General features: G+C 33.8%; 3 protein-coding genes and 1 pseudogene across 4 annotated transcripts; 3 read left to right on the forward strand and 1 right to left on the reverse strand.

Moving 5' to 3' along the window:
- LOC145576846 (protein DMP7 pseudogene) lies at positions 1–688 on the forward strand (annotated as a pseudogene).
- Positions 689–1,802: 1,114 nt separating this feature from the next.
- Positions 1,803–4,600, reverse strand: LOC145574915 (protein translation factor SUI1 homolog). Its single transcript, XM_081632798.1, has 4 exons — positions 4,444–4,600; positions 2,641–2,743; positions 2,232–2,491; positions 1,803–2,132 (listed from the first exon to the last, which is right to left on the reverse strand). Exons 2-4 carry the CDS (start codon positions 2,675–2,677, stop codon positions 2,088–2,090), a joined length of 342 nt encoding a protein of 113 aa, XP_081488924.1. The 5' UTR covers positions 2,678–2,743; positions 4,444–4,600; the 3' UTR covers positions 1,803–2,087.
- A 7,600-nt stretch (positions 4,601–12,200) lies between these two features.
- LOC145576847 (pectinesterase-like) lies at positions 12,201–15,466 on the forward strand. Its single transcript, XM_081634551.1, has 2 exons — positions 12,201–13,210; positions 14,556–15,466. The coding sequence occupies exons 1-2, from the start codon at positions 12,226–12,228 to the stop codon at positions 15,245–15,247; spliced, it is 1,677 nt and encodes a 558-aa protein (XP_081490677.1). The 5' UTR covers positions 12,201–12,225; the 3' UTR covers positions 15,248–15,466.
- A 1,061-nt stretch (positions 15,467–16,527) lies between these two features.
- Positions 16,528–20,489, forward strand: LOC145576848 (DDRGK domain-containing protein 1-like). 2 transcript variants are annotated; one of them, XM_081634552.1, is made up of 9 exons: positions 16,528–16,702; positions 16,953–17,088; positions 17,356–17,458; positions 17,677–17,780; positions 18,150–18,251; positions 18,333–18,491; positions 18,803–18,859; positions 19,377–19,413; positions 19,967–20,489. In XM_081634552.1, exons 2-9 carry the CDS (start codon positions 16,969–16,971, stop codon positions 20,167–20,169), a joined length of 885 nt encoding a protein of 294 aa, XP_081490678.1. In that variant the 5' UTR covers positions 16,528–16,702; positions 16,953–16,968; the 3' UTR covers positions 20,170–20,489. The 2 variants fall into 2 exon arrangements, with proteins under 2 accessions (XP_081490678.1, XP_081490679.1); XM_081634553.1 differs by lacking the exon at positions 16,528–16,702 and having other exon boundaries at positions 16,994–17,096.
- The last annotated feature ends 712 nt before the right edge of the window (positions 20,490–21,201 follow it).

The raw sequence follows: 21,201 nt of genomic DNA on the forward strand, positions 1-21,201 counted from the left end.
TTTTTTTTAAACCATATTCTATACAGTAGTAGTTTATATCATGGATATCAAGATTGAAAGCGAAGAATTTCAAGATATTCAACAGCAACAACAAACACAACCTCTTTTGGAAAATGAATCAAAGACTACAAAAGAGCCAAAAACTCGAACCCAAAAGGCCATTAGGAAGACATTCAAAGGCACATCCCACTTATCTAGCCTCCTTCTTCCCTCAGGATCAGTCTTCATATTTGAGATGTTTTCTCCCATCATAACAAATCAAGGCCGATGTGAAACGTTCCAAGCACAACTCTTAACAATATGTTTCATAACGCTCCTTGGTTTAACATGTATTATCATGTCTTTCACGGACAGTGTGAGAGATGAACGAGGCAAAGTTCGTTATGGATTTGCAACATTTAAAGGTATATGGATTGTTGATGGTACCTTAACCCTTAGCCCTGAACAAGGAGCCAAGTATCGAATTCGTGTTCTTGATTTTGTTCATGCATTGATGGGGATATTAGTTTTTATGGCTGTTGTTTTGTTGGATCAAAATGTTGTCAAGTGTTTGTTTCCATTACCATCTGAAGAAACTAAAGCAAGACTTGTTATGTTTCCTATTGTGGTTGGAGTTATTTGTGGTTTACTATTTGTTTGCTTCCCTAGCACTCGTAATACAATTGTAACTCCTCTTACTAAAAGCTAGAAAAAAAAAAAAAAAAAAATTCAATCTTTATTCATTTTTTTGTTTCAGATTTAGGGGCAAGCCCTGTGAGAAAAAAAAAAATTATGATATGATTTTAATGTGCAATAATATTCAATTATAATATGATATTATGATGTTTGGTGACTTGGTGTAATATTCATTTCTTTATTGATGTTATTGTGTCTACAGAAAATAATACGGAGTACCTCTTATGTGTAAGTATAGTAGTATACAGAGAATAATTGTATTATCATGTTTGCATATGTACATACTACGTTGTACATATTGTGTTATATGTACGTAGTATTATTTACAGAACTACAGTTTTCCATAATTCACACACATTTTGTGCATATGTAAGCAACTATTTGAATTTATTTCCTATTTTTCAAGAATATAACCATTTGAATTATATAGTACTCGATTGAGTCTATTTGACGTGTTGTATTTGGCTTTTACTCCATTAAATATCACAAAACTTGTGAATCAAATAAGCTAAATTTCACTCTAGATATTAAATTTGTACATGACAATATCGCTGTCGACATGGACCTCCATCATACTTGCCCATGGTACAGAGTATTTAAAATAATGGAAGGGGCAAGCCCGCATGTCAGTCATGCCATAATATGTCATGTCAGATTGTGAATCAATAACCATTATTATTATTTGTTTAGCAAACTGCACCTCTGTTACACCCACACCCTTCTAAACAGGGCCACCGCCAATCAAGACAACAGAAGCCGGGCAACTGCCTTTGCAAATAAATAACAACACAAGGGAAGTTTAACCATCACAGGCCACTAGGCCAGTACCAATCAACACAAGGACAGCCAGCTCAGGTGCCCTTGTAATAACTACCCAAAAACAAAACAAATGGTAAAAATTGCAAACAATAAGAGAGCAACTCACAGCGCCGGGCAGGAGTTGCCAAATTATCACCCAAAAAACAAGGCTGGTAAAAATTGCAAACAATAAGAGAGCACGGCAGATGTGCAGAAAACCTCAAGCTGGAGTGGAAGGAAATTGGACAACAGCACCAAACAATAAGAGAACCAAGACACAGCAGGAAACACGGGCAAACAGTAGAACACACATCTTTACATTAGACAAATACCAGAATTAAGCGAACCTTTCATCATTATATCATAATATAGACCGTTATTGTCAAAGACATTAACATCCGTCTCATATTCCATGTGCTGCTCTGCATGACACAGAAACAGAAGCACTGCCCACACAAATATATCCTAACAACCAGAGTTATTATAACACACTACTACACACATATACGCCAGTCACCAGAATTATTAAGATTATGGTTTCCACAATGTCACTACCATAGAACCGTGACACAGAACAGGCACAAGAACAAGTACAGATCTAAGACCGCCGTTACTCAGAAACCATGTATTTTGATGTGTTCCTTCTTCACAATTCCAGCCTGTAAACAAGCAAAAGTTAAAAGAACCCAAGTTAGAAAATCTATACCATCACTTAACCCTAAGATGCGACAAACTAATAATTGCAAAATCAACTGTACCTGAACAAGGAAGGTAGACACATTCTTTCGTTGATCACCTTGCAGTTGGATAACCTGGCCTAGTTCTGGGTCCTGAACCACAGTACCATTACAGCAAAACTCCTTCTTAAGGTCCTTGAGAATCTTGTTGTAGCTGAAATCTTTCTTTAATCCTTGCACTGTTGTCAGGCTCTTTCTACCATTCCTCTGTTGTACACGGATGTGCACATAATCTTTTGACCCAGCACCAGAGTTCTCAGCATTTGCATCAGCAAAAGGATCTAAAGACCAACATAGACCAAAATTAGTCAACAACAGAGGCATATGCATATGCGATATACAGAACATAGAGTGCATGCTCCAAATAACATTTTCCACCTAATCAGACTAATATCAAAACCAAACATTCAAAAATAATTAGACTACTTACCAAAAGCAGCAGGAATCTGAACGTCGATATCAGACATGAAAACTAGGCTTGTGATTAAGGATCTGCGGACCGGAGAGTTGATGTGGATATAAAATGCTCAGACCTGCAATCCAGCGAACACAGGGAAAAATTAATTAAGAAAGCCAATATATGATACTAGTCCAGAACAGATCCATATAATTTAAGAAAAAAATTACACCAATTGCAACACAAAGAAGAAAACAGGGAATGAAATGGTCCACCAGAGAGAATATATAATAGCATCAGCCATCAGTATAGACCACATCTTTCTCACACACACACTAACGGCTTTAATGAATGTTTCAATATGATTTACACTGACTAAAACTTACCATTCTTAAAAATTAACTCATGTCTTTTCTTAGAGAAACATGATTAATGCAACGTCTATACATTGCTCATTAAACACCACATGAAAGTGAAACAAGTTCATTTTATTGTTATAAAACAATTTATTTTAATTATTATAACACTTCTTAAAAATGACTAGAAAATTGAAGTCTTGAAACTTCTTAGAATATATAAGGTACTTAATTCCCAAACAAACAACTACTGCATCATTAAAACCTTAATGACATAACAACATTGAGCGATCCAAAGTTAAAATATAGAGCGGTAAAATCAGGCAATTAACCTTGCTCATACTACAAAACTACCGCAACAAAATGGCAAACAGTAATAAGTTTCAATCCTGTAACCAACCCTGAAACTATGATACGATCTAAAAAACAGAGACAGCACACTAAAGGCCCCCAAAGACAAAATTGCAAGTATAGACCAGCTACAATCAGGTTCAGCCTCCCTCTGAACATTTGGATTCCCATTTTTGTTAGCACAAAGGCCAACCATAAGGCTGTCCACAGCCACCGGCAATCTAGATAAAAAGTAAGGTCACTTCACTAACCAACAAAAATCACATGTAGGATAATCCCCTCACTCATACTGCAGAAACTAAAACAGTCAAGCGGCCAAGGAGTCCATTAATATTTATTGTATGCCCATCGCACAAGGTGCGCCACGAATTAAAACCTCTCTCGTGGAATACCACGCCACCCCTCACTAAAGAGGGAAGCGCTCGGCCTTGGGCAAATTAAAACCATCCCACACCCCCACCCAGTTTCCTACCCTTCTATGGCTCTTCCCATCTACCATAACCACAAATGATTAAAAACAGCTAAACATTCATAATTACAAACATACAGGTATACAAACAAGATTAATAATTTTTGTGCAAAGAACGTACTTTCCAACCAATCCGCCACAAATGAGTATTAATCAACAAATGGGGTCAAATCTAATTACCAAATAGCTTCTATGCCATCGTAAAAGCTAATTTTAACCCTTAAACCATGAATTAACGGATGAATTTGAAAATTACAATTAAAAAAACACAAATTTCATTCAATCTACAACATAAATAACAAGATCTACCAGCATACAATCAATCTACAAGATAAACATTAAAAGAAATGACATCCATGATTCAAAACCCTAATCTTTCAAACTCAAAAGTCAAAAACACCCGAACAACTCTACAATTAAAAAAAAAAATCACAACATATCTAGAAAACAGCAATAAACAATCAATCGAAACCCAGAAAAATCAATCAAATCTCAAATTAAAAAACCAAAAAAATCAACAAAATACCTTGTCACAGAATCAAATTCAACGGGAAGAAATGAAAACAAAACAAAAAGAATCGAAGAGAAAAACAAAAACTAAAAATAAAAGAATCGAAGCTAAAGAAAGAAAAGAAAGATCTGAGGAGAGAGAGAGAGTACCTGATCCGATAAAAGAGGGAACAAGAAGTATGAACCCTAGATCGGATAAGTCTGAGCAAAGTTAAGGAGAGAGAAATTGGGGATTTATAAACCGACAATGTTTATGGAAATGTGATTCGATGATGAGATGAAATGAAGTGGTGTTTGTGGGGGGTTAGGTCGGTTTTTGCACGACTCTCTTGAATGCGGTGGATTGAGAGAGAGAAAAAAAATGAGCCCTTTAATTTAAGCCCATCTTATTAAGGTTTGGGTCAATTTTTTTGGGTATCATAAAAATTAATTGTTTGTGTTGTATATTGATGAGGTACACTTCTAGGGTATTAGCCCAATAGGTGTTCTTGGGGTCACCTTAACACATGGCGGGTTTCGAGTGAGTTTAAGAAATAGGTGGAAAGTGAAGGCGTAGAGAAATGGTTGAAAAGAGGGAGTTAAGTGATATACGGATATGTGATGGGTTGATTGGGTGTTGAAGTTATATGTTTTACGACGTATCAATGTTAGTTGATGATAGAGTGTGAAACCAATTATGTGGTTCAACCATCAGCTTGAATTTTTGGTTGATTTGATCTTTTAACTTGAAATAAGAGTCAATGTTACAAAAAAAAACCGCAAGTTTAAATCTCGTCCATCTCACCATTTGTGTGGAGTATTAAGTGTTGGGAATGTGTAAGGTCCTTGCTAAGGTTCTATATGTATATGTCTTTGCATGAAGCAAAAAAATTTTGTAATGTGAATTTCAAGATATTTAATCTTAAATTCTCAATCTACACAAAAAGATGGTTTGTTTGTGTGTGAAAACAACTAAAAAGTGAAAATTGTGTGTGAATTTATAACGTGAATTTCTCGATATAATGTGAATTTCATTTCAAGCATCTTATCCTTTCAAGATATTTATAATGTAATACTCAACCAAACCAATGATCCAATTTTGTGTGTCAAAAACTACTGAAAAGTGTTAGAAAAAAAAAACATACAAAACAATGGTGCAATTAATATGCAACTTTCCAAAAAAAAGTGGTGCAATTTAAAAAAGGAAGAATAGGTGTGTAGAACTCTCTATTATGTTAGAAATTTTCTAGAATAGAAAGATTTTAGCAATAGAGAGACTTGGATGCTTATAAATAAGTTATCTCAAGCTCCTATTCATTTATGCAAACCAACTAACACATTCAAAACTTTGTCCTATGTTTAAATTGACCTATCCATTCTTTGAAAATCTTGATTGTAAACTTGCTATGTTATTTAACCTTTATCATAACACACTTACCTTAACAGAGTAGTTGGAGCTTTGGCTAGATGTCCAATGAGTGCTAACGAGTATTAGGCCTTATGAATACACTAGAGAAAGTTATGACCTAGGGAATACAATAATACTTTTTAAACGGGTATTACGACTTACAAAAAATAACACAATTATATGGAAATTAGTAAGTGAAACAAATAATCAAACTACAAATATCATCATATACTATTTTCATGGACAGAGTTTATAAAGGTTTTGCATTCATTGTTTTATTCAAATAAAACATAAAATATTTTGTAAAATGATAATAGTACCTAATAATACAATCTCGAGCGAAATGCAATGCATTTTTGTTCTCAACTAAAATTATGTAACCCACTTTCACAATGTTTAGTAAAAAATAAAGCTGCGGATTGGCTTGCCAATTTTGGGTCCAAGCGTCTCAACCTCTAACTTTCTTCTCGGCGGTCCCGAAGAATCTTGAGACCGTTTTATTGGAGGATTTGGGGTGCTTCTCGTCCAAGGATTGTGCCAGGAAAGACTTAGCTATGAATAGCATAGTTAGTGTCTTAGTTTTAGCTTGCTGTTTGTTTTCGTTTTTCTAATTTTTTATTATCTGTTTCTGTTGCTTTTGTTTTCTTGTTCTGGGCTTGGCCCACTTTCTCACAGAAAAAAGTAAAAAATAAAAACAAATCTTTTTAATTGATATATATTTTGTTTTTTTTTTAGATTACAGCATAAATCTTCCCCTCGCTCTTCACATTGAAATATGTTCTCTTTTTGGTTTTTTCTTCTAATTTTTCTTTGATCTATTATTTGTTATTGAAGAGTTCATTATGTCATTCGCTTGGTGTTTGTAGTTGAATATTTCTACTCCGTTCTACTTATACGAAGTATATATTTTTAAAATGTATCATGAGATATTTTAATTATGTATGTAGTATAATAATATAAATACGAAGTATACAATGTAACAAACAAATGAAACAATTATGAACTGTAATAAATTGTACTTGAATTAAGTAAAATATACCTCATATAATGAACCGAGTGGGTATAAAAAGTAAGAAAAACATGCCTTTATATTATTTTATTGCATGATTATAAGGTAGCTAACATAAGTATTACTATTTATTAAAAGTTTAAAAAAAAATCTATCCTCCATTTTCGATAAAATACAACAATTTGACAGATATATCAACGTATAACTATGACCATTAAATTAATGTCTTTACTTACATATTAATAAAAGGCAAAATCTAATGAATGACTCGGGAGCGTTGGATAGGATAACTAAAACTAGAATATTGATCAATTATAATGAACATTAATTACACTGATTGATGCGTGATTTTGGCATGCATTCTTTAATTAATTCTACTTTAGATAATATTTTAAATGTCTATCTATTGCTTTGAGGCTTTCGTTAGCAACAATAGAATTATAAAACTTTGAATAAAGATGGTTGTCGGTCATGCAAAACCGAGCCTCGTGCCGAATCCATCTGCTTTAGGGTTATCTAGGATTCGAGTCAATTTTTTTTAAAAGGTCGGACCATGCACAGTCCAAGTCCACATTCCATCATGTGCCGTGACGGTAAGACTGGGCCTTATTGTAACACCCTAGAAATCCCTTTCCTTAAAAATACCTATTTTACTCTTTTTAAAACTCAAAATATGAAAATCTAAGACAATACCACCACCGTTAAAACGGCTAAGGCAATTATCAAAGACACACAGCAGAAGACTATCTTTAAAAACATTCAAAACAAGTCAACTTTAAAAATCAACCTAACGAAAATAAAGTCAAACCAAAATAAAACGAATTCCACCTACAACTTAGAACCATAGTAGGCCCTTATTAAAAATCAAACAACTTAAAACCTTTGCGTTAGTCTCAAAAGATAATATAAAATAATCAAAGCAATAAATCACATTGTAATCTTATGGAAATTAAAGTAAGCATGATTCGCTCTTCACTCATGCCCATCATGAATATGCTTCATCATCTGAAAAGCTCCTCTCTACTTGTCCCCACTACTCTCCATTTGAAATGGGTCATAGTAGGGCCAAAGTAAAGACAAGGCCAAACAAACATACAACACACAATCAGCAATGCTGAGTACATAAGCGTAAATAAAACACACTAACATTCTTCCACCCTATCATCATACAATTTACCTTGTTGTACCTGTTTTCAAGCACACAACATACAACAAGACCCTCAAATAAATAACCAATTTATTCATTTAGCATTGATTACGCATCAAATGGGTTTTCCCCCTAACTGACCCCAATAAAGGGGTACTAACAAGGGAGCTAACCGTGCCAGTATAAAAAAACCACTCGTAAGTGGCGGAATTCCTGCGCATAATAATTAAAAGGAATATACAACGTCCTGTACTCCAAGTAGAAGTTCTGGTTAAATATAAAACCCCATATACCTCCCTCATATGTTCATAATCAAGGTATATAAGTTCCAAGAGTTTTGGTGCGTAATCTCTTTCACTTTAAGTTGTTTACATATTAATAGACTTGGTGATGACTCTCAAACCATAACACAATCAACCATGATAATTATTCAAACAATTTAACATACCAATTTATTCTTGAATAATTAATGACCACATAATATTTAATGTTGAACCATTTTTAAATCCACCTTGGTTTCAAAGACACCTTAAACGCATAATGTGCCACAATTCCTATCCTTCGGTGTTAGAAACACCTTAAGTGCACTAAGGCACCAATATATAATTTATTCCTCGTGTACATAGACACTTAAATAGCTCTTTCCTCATGCTTATAGCATTAATAAAAATTATATGAACCATAATAAAATGGATTTTTTGACTTTTACCACAAAAAAAAAAAAATCGCAAAATTGTTTTTTACTACCAAATTTTAAAAGTTTTATTTTACTAACTAAAAAAAGAAAAATTAAAAATTGTTTTTTACCACCTGCCGTAAAAAAACCTAACAGAATATTTTAAATTCTTTGATTTTCGTGCCAAACTCATCATCTTTAGGGGTTTTAGGGGGTATTTTGGCCCTTTGGATCCAATTTGAGGTCAGAATTGACAAAAAATGATCGGAAATGCTTCTTTTTGCGTATTTAAAAATACCTCGGTTTTGTGTGAAACACGCAAAACGAGGCTTTTTCAATCATTTTTCGTCAATTCTGACTTCAAATTGGACCCGTAGAACCAAAATGCATCCCAAAACCTATGAATAACATGTTTTGCGCACGAAAATCGAATTTTTTTTTAAAACGTTAAATTTAACGGTTTTCTTGACTACTGGTAAAAAACAATTTTTAGAAATTTTTTGGTGGTAAAATAAAACTTTTAAAATTTTTGGTAGTAAAAAACAATTTCGTGATTTTTTTGGTGGTAAAAGTAAAAAAAATCCTAATAAAATTCATTTCTAATATTCCAAACCAAATTAAATATTTTGTTTAATTAAACATGCTCACTATCATGCCAATAATAAAAGTGTGGTTCATATATAACATGCCAAAATAATTATTTTCAATCCTTAATCCATCACAAATATTCCACGTTTCATAATTCAATCACCAACATCAACCAAAATAATAAATTCCAATTAAAATCTATCATGATACTATTTAGAATTAATTATTCAAAGCCTAGCATGTTCCTATATCATCAATTAAATACCAAGTACGCGAACGTACCTTGAATACGATCTTAAAATCGCCACGACTATACGAAATCACTCACTTGGAAATTTCCTACAATCCAAAATCATAAAGAGGTATTAAAATCTACTCCGCACAAATTTCCAGCAGTATATACACTCCTTGAATCACTCATAAATTATTTAAAACAAGCTGAAAATTAATTTAAAACCCCTTACTTTAATCCCAATCTATAACTATAAGTAAAGTAGAAACCGCTGACATCACCGCTGCTTATGTGTCAGCTTTTATTAAAAAAATTCCCGCCAAACTATAAGTAACATCATCCTTTTTAAGTTTTTTTTTTCTTTCTTTTTTTTCCCTTTCAAGATAAAGCTAATATTTGGAAAAGCTAAATTAATTACACATTTTCATAAAAACTTAATTTTTTTTTACTAAATTGTCTAACAACACAATTTTCTTATACAGAAAAAAAGTTACTACGTAATTGGTGGTAGCTCTTTCATTTTTCCTTCTTTCCTCCTATATTAACCACTAAACACTAATGCTATCATTTTTTAAAATTTTATTTTAATTATGAGTTTAATTAGAATATTTAACATCATGTCTTCTACGGAGTAATATATATGATCAAATATTTTATTGCTAAAACCGTGCATCACACGGGACTAACCTAGTTAATGTGTAATCAAAGATCTTTTCAAGAAACTCAATTATGGCTTACTAATAAAATTTAGAGCTTTATTAAATCATTAAAACTTGCTATAAATATGTTTTAAAACACCCAAATCAAAGATTTAAACCACCCATAATCAAATTCCATAATCATACAATAATTTAGAAACCTAGGGTTTTTAATTTGGGGCTTTTTAATTCAAAACCAAGTCTAATTTTTTTTTTTGCATAATATTTATAATCAAATATCATGAATATCATCACAAAACCCATAATTAATAATTAGATTAAGGATTAAAGCAACAAGGAAGTTTTTTTTTTCTTTTCGGCAGCCACACGCAGCAACAACCACCACGACACGTGGCTGGGCTGTTGCCGCGCTCGCCAGTGTTGCCACGGCTGCTGGCGTGTGCGCTGGTAGCTATGGTGGTTGGCTGGCGGTGCGTGGTGGCGGTGTCGGCCCTGTGTTACACAAAAAAAAGGGGAAGGGGAATTAGAAAAGAAAAATAAGAGAGAAGGGAGAGAGAAAATTACCTTTGGGTATTCTCTACTCTGGGCAAAATTCAATTTGCCCATGTGTTGAATATTTATACCTCTTTTCTCTAGAAACCCCCCTAAACTTAAATTCTCTTCCTAATCCCTTTCCTATTCAAACTTGTTTTTGACTTTGACTTTAAAAATTTCCTTTTATAAAACCACATGCCCCAAACTATATTTTAAATAATAAAATAAAGTATTTCCAAAATTATTAAATAAATAATTAAAATGCCATAAATAATTCATTTCGAATTATTTAAATACTTTACAAAATACTTATTTAAATTAAAATACGTATAAAAATATGGGGTATTACACTTATCATGCTTATTCTAAAAAAGGGTAGGCTAGATCCGCAGTTGTTAATGGCTGAGGTCGACCTCAGCTAGTGCTGGCTGAGGTCGTTGCCAAAATGAACATTTATTATAGTAAAAATGAACATATCTAACTGAACATATTTTACAATAATTTTGTATTCCTCAATAATCACATGTTCATTTTCATGCAGTATGATGTTCATTCTTATAAAATATAATGTTCATTTTCATATCGTATGATAATCATTCTTATAAAAATTAATGTTCAGTTGTATAAAATGTTTGTTTTTGTAATAAAGGATGTTCAATTAACATAAGCATTTTGTTCATTATTAAAAAACATATTGTTGATTTATTTAAGGAATGTGGGTCTTTTATTTTTCTCCTCCACAATAATCTCTCATCTGCCCTAAAAAACCAAAAATGTGATTTTAATGACATGAGAAAAATCTTCATCAATACTTTAGTTTCTCTCTCCTCCCTAAAAATGGTGTTTCTAACTCAACTCAACTCCACTCTCTCTCTCTCTCTCTACCCTCCACTTTCCTTCCCAAACCTCAATTTACAAAGATGCTTAATAATCAAATTCTGCAAAAGTAAGCAGCGATTAATTGATGCATGAAATGCAGACAATCCAAGTTCAGGGGTACCCAGAATCCCAGATGAAAGCATTGGTCAATAAACTCATAAATAACGAGTTTACAACGAGATAATCCAGTGACTATTATAAGTGATTTGAGTGGTTTCAAGTCCTCAATTTTACTGGTGAGCTTTATTTTTGATCGAACATAGCATTGGAAAGAAGATAAAGTTGCAAATTTTCTGCAATTGACTGGAAATAAGTTGGAGAAAGGAAGAAAGTTGATTAGAGCTGCGCAACCTCAACCAAAAATTTGCACTAGACCCGACGCTTACCATAATGTTTAGGGCATTGTCTAATACAATACCCATGATGTGCTATTCTATTTTGTATGGGCCATGTTATGCCTTGAGCTGGACCAGTCGAGTGTCATCATTAACTTTCAGTGTATATATATAGTTAAAAAAAAACCTAAACGACTACTCCGTAAGAAGACTAAAAGAACTAATAGGAGCACATAAAATATCCCATAATCATCATTAGTTATCAAGTTATCAGCTCTTAGCATTAAAATAAAAAAATGAAGACAAAAAAAAAAAAACATTAGTTACCACCTACCCTCCAGCTTTAGCTTTAGAATTTTTTTTCCCACAAATTCCAAAAGTAACGATATATTAAACCCACCTAGGCTAAAAAAATAATTCCATAATTTCTATTTAAACCACAACATCAACCCCAATTACAATCAAACCAAAATATTCCACCAAAGAATGGGCACTTCAAATCACTACCAATCTCTTATCAACCATCCCAAAACAACCCAAAAAACAAGCCACATAAAACTCTTCATCTTCCTCTCAATTACCTTAATTTCATTATACCTTTGTTTCCTCACAATCTCATTTACTAATAACCACTCGTCAATTTGCAATAAATCCCATGACCGCGACTATTGTCTAGAGTTAATCACTGAGGCAATCTCTAACAAATCCTCGCAATGGACGTTATCATCCACCAGCACGGATGTGTCCGTGCTGGTGGACATGTTACTAGCACATGTATCGCATATTAACAAGGCTATTGGTACTACTAGAGGTATCAACGTTGTAACGGGTGGTCAAGTTGTACAAGATTGCTTAGAGCTTATGGACTTGTCACATGATCGGGTTACTAATTCTATCGAAGTATTGGTTAATTCTAACAAATTAAGAAAAACTAATACAAATGATGTTAATACGTGGTTAAGTGCCGTGTTAACTAATTATGTAACATGCTTGGACCAACTCCAAGATTATTCACATTTATTAGAACTAAAGTCTATAATAGAGAAATTAATCTCAAGTTCAAGGATAATATTGGCAATCCAAGCTAATGTTTTAGGAGATACAAGTAATTCTTATGGTGACAAGGAGATTCTACTAGGAAGTGGTAGTAGGAGAGTGTACCCGTCTTGGGTTAGGAGGAGTGATAGTAAGCTCCTTATAGTTTCGGGGAGCGAAATCAAGGCGAATGTGGTGGTGGCGAAAGATGGGAGTGGGAACTTTACGACGGTGGCAGAGGCGGTGGCGAGTGCTCCGGATAAAGGGAAGAAACGGTACGTGATATATGTGAAGGAAGGGGTGTATGAAGAGATTGTTGAAGTAGGGAAGAAGAAGAAGAATGTTATGATTGTTGGGGATGGCATGAACTTGACTGTCATTAGTGGGAGTCTTAATGTTGTTGATGGCAATACCACTTTTAGATCAGCTACTTTGGGTAAGATCAATACCACTTTTACTTTAATTATATTTTTCAACTATTTTGCACTTTGTTTTATATTATCACTTAAGTCACTTGTTCAATTTTTAAGTTGATCGATTTTATTATTAGGGTATTAAGGACATATATGTCGTTATTATTTATGGTGTTAGGACTCTCTAAGAATCAAGATATAAAGTTACAAACACTTAAAATAGGTTTATCAAATGTGTCAAATTTATGTTTGTGTAATTTTCTAGCTTGTACTGTGGACTTTGGGTTTAAATAATTTTTCTCGTGTGTTAAGCATTACAAGAAAAGTACTAGTTTGCTCAATGCAATGTATACTTATACAATACAAGAGATAATAGATTATCCTCGAAACATGCATATTTGATTTTTTAAAGTGAGCTTTACACTTTTCACGAATTTCAGAGGATTAAATACTCATATTTGATGCTTTTTTTCATACTTTGATTTGATAAATTACCACTTTTTATCATGACATGGCGTCCATTGTAGGCATTTTATTATTCCAAGCACCCCATGTTTGAAGTATAGGATAGGATAGAACTACTTTAATTTCTTTAATCGTAGGGTAATTATTCTCATTATCGTGAGACTTAGATGCTAATCATGCTATAGCATGCTTGGGACAAGTGGGAGTGGTAGAAAGGGCATTTGATTGTAATTTAACAAAATAAAGGGGCATCCACTTTGTTTAAATAAAAGAATGCATAATACATTATTAAACTATGAATACATACATTTTGCTCCAACAAAAAAAAAAAAAAAAAAAAAAAGAAAAAGAAAATGTGTACGAGAAAATAAACCGATGTTTAGGCTCTATATGATTAAATTTAGACCTTAATTAAAAAATAAAATATCTTACTTTGTTGATACTCCGTACAATAATAAAATAAGTATTTCCTCACATTTCCTTATCCCTTATAATTATTAGCCTTTACCATATTTTCAAATGGTTGTCTCCTCATCCTATCACTAATGTGTCTATTGACATTGATTGCTTTTAGACATCTTTTAATTACGACGAAAACTTACCAACCTTAAATTATACCGGTATGAAACATTAAAAAGTTTCGATATAATTAATTGTTATGATCACATATTTACATGCTTTATTATACTATGTAAAATTAAGATATTTATAGCGTTACAACTCTAACAGGCAACATGATGACTTATGTGAACAAATTGTGGTGTAACTAATAATTTGGAGCTAACTTTCCACTTTGTCAACCTTATGTTTGTTCATTGAATTATTGATAAAATGAATAAGTAATTACTAACACATGTAAAAATCTAATTTATTTGTCTCACACTTTATAATTCCCAATTGCAGCCGCCGTTGGTGATGGATTTATACTCCAAGACATATGCATCCGAAACACCGCAGGGCCAGAGAAGCACCAAGCAGTCGCCCTTCGCGTAGGAGCCGATCAATCGGTCATTAACCGGTGCAAAATCGAAGCCTACCAAGACACGCTCTATGCACACTCCCTTAGACAATTCTATACGTACTCTTATATTTCAGGCACGGTAGACTTCATATTTGGTAACGCGGCTATTGTGCTCCAAAATTGTGAGTTAGTCGCACGACTACCTATGGCATCCCAAAAAAACATGGTCACTGCCCAAGGAAGGACTGATCCATTCCAAAACACGGGCACTTCGATTCAATATTGTGACATTGTAGCTAGCTCGGACCTAGCACCGGTCAAAGCCAAGTTCCCAACCTTCTTGGGTCGTCCTTGGAAGAACTTCTCGAGGACTGTTGTTATGCAATCGAACATTAGTGATCATATTGATCCTAGGGGTTGGTTCGAGTGGGACGGAGATTTTGCACTGGACACGTTGTATTATGCTGAGTACATGAACTATGGTTTGGGTGCTGATACAAGTAAGAGAGTGAATTGGACTGGTTATAATGTTATTACTGACCCAAAGGATGCAAGGAATTTTACTGTTGGGGTGTTTATTCAAGGACAAGAGTGGTTGGATGAAGCTGGAGTTACCTATGTTGAGGGGTTGTGAATGGAAAAAGGCAACATATGATGTTGAACACATGCATTTTATCATCTGGATCTAGAATAAATTACATTCTAATTTTGTAGATGTACTATATTAGATTGAACTAGTAATGTCATAACTAAATAAAGAATGAGATAATAGTTTAATAGCATTAGTACGAAATAAGTTTTGGTTGAGATGTTATGTATGTTTGTTGTAGTGTACCGTGTAGTCACCACTTGCCAGTTGATTTACTAGAGGTGTGCTGAATGACTAGCTCTTCATGTTATGATGTATTGTATCTCTACTTCTATCACTTCTGTGAGAGCTAGCTTGTATTGTTGTGTACTAGAAGTTGTTTATTCCTTTTCACTTTCCACTCAATTTTGCATTGTTGAATTGATTTGATGAAGTAACAATAAATGAAATGAAATAGAACAATTAGCTTACCGCTGAGTAAACTATTAATAGTCCTATCAAGTCAAAATCTCGTATGATTTGACCTTTAAAGTCAAGAAAATTAGACACTCTAAAAGTCATGAGGAGAAAAGATAAGGGAACCATATTCTCAAAATGCTCCTAATAAAAATTGAACCCAATCTCATATTGAAAGTGTAGTTTTTACCAATAAATCAAGCTTAGTTTGACAATAATCTAAACTTAATATGTGTTTTTTTTTTTATTTTTTTATTTTATTTTTTTTTAATTGACTCACAATAGAATTGAAGGTGATTAACAAATGCGTAAATCAAAGAGTCCCAAAGCCTAACATCCTACTTCTTATTATAAATTTAGGGAACAAAGATTAAAGAGGATTAACTTTAGACATGTTCATGATTAAGTGGTTAGCCTATTTTTTTGTTACAAAAGTATTTGTGTTTGAATTATTTTGATTACAAAGTACCACAATTATTACTTTGCCTCATGGCACTTCACTAACGTATGATTTTAGGCCTTATTTGACAATTGGTTGATTTATTTGATTGGTTAGTTTGACTAGCAATTAGAATTGGCTGGTTGACTTTTATTTGTTCAAAAATATGTTTGGTAAAATTAGTTGTTGAATTTTATTATCAATTCAAGTGAAAAGCAGCTCCAAACAGATAATTATTTCGGCTTAGAACCCAGCTTTTAGGCTAAAGCCAAAAGTCAAACTATAATTTTGTTACTCTGCATTAATCTGTGATTAGTTCGAGTCATTATGACTATCAAGTCGATATCAATGGATATCGGATCAAGATTTTTTTTTTAGTCTTGGTTTGGGTAAATCAGTTTGGGTAATCGGTTTGGATCAACTTTGCCAAGCCTAGCAACCCAACAATTGCTCCCAACGTCGTTTTGCTTGATGCCTTTCACGGACCTCAACCGTCTGAAAAATACTGCTTTAGCAAATAAGCTCGACACTTTGAAGAAAACGGCTTTGACTCTCAAATTGGTAATTCGATCACTCAATTTTCCCAGTTATCAATCCAATTCCAGGTAATTCCTATTGAATTTCCGATTATTGTCAATTTTCATCATTTTTTCAATACCTAACTTTGCCGAACGATTCAATTCCCCTAATCTATCCGAACAATTCAACAATTGATGACTTAAATCTCGAAAAAATAAGTTAAATCACAAACCCTTTTAAATATTGTAATGAATTTGTGATATTTTGCATTGTTTGAGCAATTGAGCTAAATATTGAATAATTGTTGATGGGGTGATTGTAATTTTTGTTGGGCAGTTTGTAGAATTGAAAGATGGATGATATTTTGGTAGCTGTGCTTTCGATGCTACTTATATTTGGTTTAGTTCCGTTGTTTTTATGGAAACGTCGCCAGGATTCTAAAGCTGCCGATAGGCATGAAGAAGAGCCTCAGGTAATCAGGTCATTCAATCTCTGAGCCTTTTAAAATGCAATAGTCGGTCTTATGTACAACGGATGTATTGTATACAACATGTTTAGTCGCCTGAAAAAACATGGAAGTTACCTCTCTGCGAGACTGCGAAGTTGATTTTGATATGATTTGGAGTGATTATGTACTATAAAAGTATTTGCCATTCTAAAATTAGTTGAGGTCTTGAGGGTGTTGGAGAAAGTGGGGAAATGTTTGTGAAAATAAGATGGTGGATTGCAAATGTTTCAGGTTCCTCAAAGGGAAAATGTGGTTCGCGCTACTGGGGCTCGTCGTATGCGTCGTAGGCCAGCAGCCAGGGCTAGTACATCTACAGCTGCAGCAGCTGTTGAAGGTTGGTTTTCTTCTGATCAAGGTTTATGTGATATGGTTAAACTTTGTATGTTGTTATTAATGGGTTATGTGGCCGGTTTTAAGGAATTAGTCTGTTTATATTTATGTAAAGTTTCCATATTGTGCAACAAAAGTTTTCTGTGATTTGCTACTCTATAATTTGTGATTGTAAGTACTTGGGATGGCCTATGCTGTGGTTCATATATGACCTATACGCAGAATTAGGTGACGAGAGTGATGATGAAGATGCTGAGGTTGAGAATGAAGCTCGAGGAGGAAGGAAAAAAGATAAGAAACGACAAGAACGTGAAGCACTAAGACAGGTGATTTACTCCCTCATGTACTATGTATATCAGTATATACTGGTATATATGTCGTGTCTTCAGAATCATTTTCTTATTCTAACATGCTTTCTGTTGTACACCACTACACATATGACCTTAGTTACCTAACCAATCCCATATCATTCATATGAGCTACAACCTTTGTCTGTTTCTCTATATTGCTGGAATATGATGTTTTCTTACCAACTAAAAATAATGGAGGAATTTTAGGGTCGTGACAATTTTTCTTGATCACTAGGAATTACTGTAGTATCTGTTGATTATCTGGTATTGTTCAGTTATCTATCAAAATACTGATACATTCATCTCTGCTTTGTTCATTTTTTCTTACTGTGATCTTTCTTGAAGGCTGAACAAGCTTCACGTGACTCAAGGCTAGCCAAGCAAGATCGTTATGCAGAATCGCGAAGAAGAAAAGATGAGGAACGTGAAGCAGAAGAGCGACGAATGGTATGCTTTGCTTTGCTTGAACAATTTGGATTGTTTCTGAGTTGGTTACTTATTGAATATTGTGACTCCACGTTTTTTTAGGAAGAGGAAGCTAAGGCTCGGCAAGCTAAGGAAGAAGCTGCCGCTGCATTAGAGTTTGAAAAGTGGAAAGGGGCATTCTCAATTGATGCTGAAGGCACCACAGAAAATGAGGCGCAAGAGAACCAGGATCTACTTTCTGACTTTGTGGAATACATTAAGGTAGGTGCTGTAGGTCTGAGTTCCTAAATAAAATTTTGACTAGTTAATTGCTGTTTGAAGATCCATCTCTCTGAAAATTATTTCTGAATTGGTGCCTTTTTAAGCGTTGTCCATGTTTCCCTTTTTCTGTTTTCTCATTTTTGCAACATTTGATGTCATGGTCTGTTTGTTGCTACACAAATGATTGTCAGTTGATTTGTTTAATTATCTTAAAACATGTGCTATAAGAATGCAATCTATTATTAACAGCTATATGCCTGTATTTATGCTTTCATTTCGTAGCATTATTAATATTATGTTCCTCTTTACAGAAGCAAAAGTGTGTACCCCTGGAAGACCTGGCTGCAGAGTTTAGGTTGAGGACTCAGGTACATCAATCAACTCTCCACTTCTAGGCATATGGAAGAAGGAAAGTAGCAAAAATAGAACACAGCTACTTAACTGAAATGACAAAATTATGAATTGTTTCATACTCCTTCAGTTGCGAGCATAGAGTTGTTAGAACAGTCAAGTATTGTTTGAACACAAGTTAAACCTTTTGTAACCATTTGATTGTCTATATCAATGTTACTTGGATTCGGGTACTTGTGTGGGACACGTGAGGTGTTCAAGTGTTAGAGTCTGCTTTTTAATGAAAAAAAATTCCTTCTTTCCAGTCCAAAATTAAGTATCAAGTGTCCTTATCCATGTCGGAGTTTTAAGAATTTGACACTGGTTATTGAGGTGAAATAAAGAGTCAAAGTATTACAGTTCTATATACTATATCTTTCATACATGCATTCCTTGTTTTACTAGGGTATCCATCTGTTATCTAGTTTCGATTTGTTTGTATCTATTGGTACCTAATGTTTAATTTACTAATGTGCTCACTTGTGTTCAATACAGGAGTGTATCAATCGTATCACAGCTCTAGAAAATATGGGTACGTCTTAGAATGTTTATCTTCTTTTATTTCCGCTTTATATATGGATTTTCTTTGGGATTTGATTAATAGCATATTAGAATGGAGGCTGAATCATTTTGTATGGTCTTTGGTCCCCCTATTTCCTTCTACCCTGTAATTCATCATGTATGGTCTTTGGTCTTTGGTCTTTGTAGTATTTCATACGAGCCATTTTGTAGTATTTCATCATGTATGGTCTTTGGTCCCCCTACTCCCCTTCTACCCTGCTAGTGCTCTCCTTTAAGCTTTTTATCAGACTTTACTATAGTTTTGTTTGTCAAGATAATATTGGAGTATTGACAGCTGATACTTTTCTTGATTGAGATGATCCTGGCAGTTTCTTGGAGTACTATGCTGCATGTTAGTTCAACCCTTCAGGGAAAATATGTGATAATTGTGAAATTGTGAATTGTCTGGATTATAGATTTTTTTTTTTTGATAGGCTGGACTATAGAAATTTGAAATACTACTTTGTGGTGCAATTTTCTAAATGAAAAGATTGGTGCTTTGTTGTTTTGGTCTAAAATTGCAGGAAGACTTTCAGGAGTCATGGACGATAGGGGAAAGTACATATATATCTCACTTGAAGAAATGAAAGCTGTTGCTGATTATATAAAGCGTGAAGGCAGGGTTAGCATCTCACATTTGGCGAGCAAATCCAACCAGTTCATTGACTTGGAGCCCAAAGTCCAGTATGAGGAAATCACCAGTGTAGATGAGATTTTAGCTGTTTGATTACGCACTTAGTTTATGGAAAAATCATAGTGCCCGACTTATAATGATAGCAGAAGAGCAGCAGGAAATATTAAAGAAAGTATGTTACCAACTTGCTTCGCGTACGTGTTTAGTTTTGCTTGTCTGTAGTATTATGTGATTCACATGACACAGGTGTGAAACTGGGCTACATTTACACTGGGAAAAAGAAGAGGAAAGGGGAGTGATAGGTTTGAAAAGAAAAGAGCTTTAGTTAAAACCAGCCTTACTTTACACTTAAATGTACTATATTACCCCTTGATAAACTTTATATATATATATATATTTTTTTTTTTGGGAAACCACTTTATTTGTTTATCCAAGTTATAAACTTGGATTTTCTCAATATGGGTGGTAAAAAGTCTAATTTATCACGAAAATCTAAACCTACTGCTTGGCTGCTTGCCCCATCTTCTTTCTTTTAAGTCCTGTTATTGCTTGTAATCTCTTTGAGAGGTTTTTTTTTTTGGTGTGTAAAAACAAATAAATGAAAGAAGGGAAAAATAAGTTACAGTGTTCATAAAGACCTTAATTGAAATTTATGCTTTAGTATCTAGTTTGTTCATGTTTTTAGAGAGGCTAATAAGGCAGCACATGTAATGGCTCACCTTGCTCCTCTTGAGTTTTCTACTCGAGTGTGTGTTGGGGAAGGTACTGTAGCTATTTCTGATGTAGTTGCAGCAGACTATTGCTTATCCTTCAATGATAATTAATTGCCTTGTGGCTCTTATCCAAAAAAAAAAAAAAAAAAAAAAGACCTGAATTGAATCTCGTCTAAATCATTTACTCTTGTTACTTTCTCTATCAACACACTCTCGCGCACACACACAAATCATCTTCAAGCTTCAAAACTGGTAGGAACACAAGTTTATCATTATGTTACAGATTTTCAAGGTGCTATGAGTTATCTTCTTCCTTTTTTTTTCTAAATTTGTTTTATCCTACAGATATCAAATGACTTTTCATTGCAACTTCAAAGTTCTTGAACTCATCCAGCTCAAACATCAACAACTG

This window comes from Chenopodium album, chromosome 13, assembly GCF_948465745.1.
Source record: "Chenopodium album chromosome 13, dcCheAlbu1.1, whole genome shotgun sequence".
NCBI classification, from domain to species: domain Eukaryota; kingdom Viridiplantae; phylum Streptophyta; class Magnoliopsida; order Caryophyllales; family Amaranthaceae; genus Chenopodium; species Chenopodium album.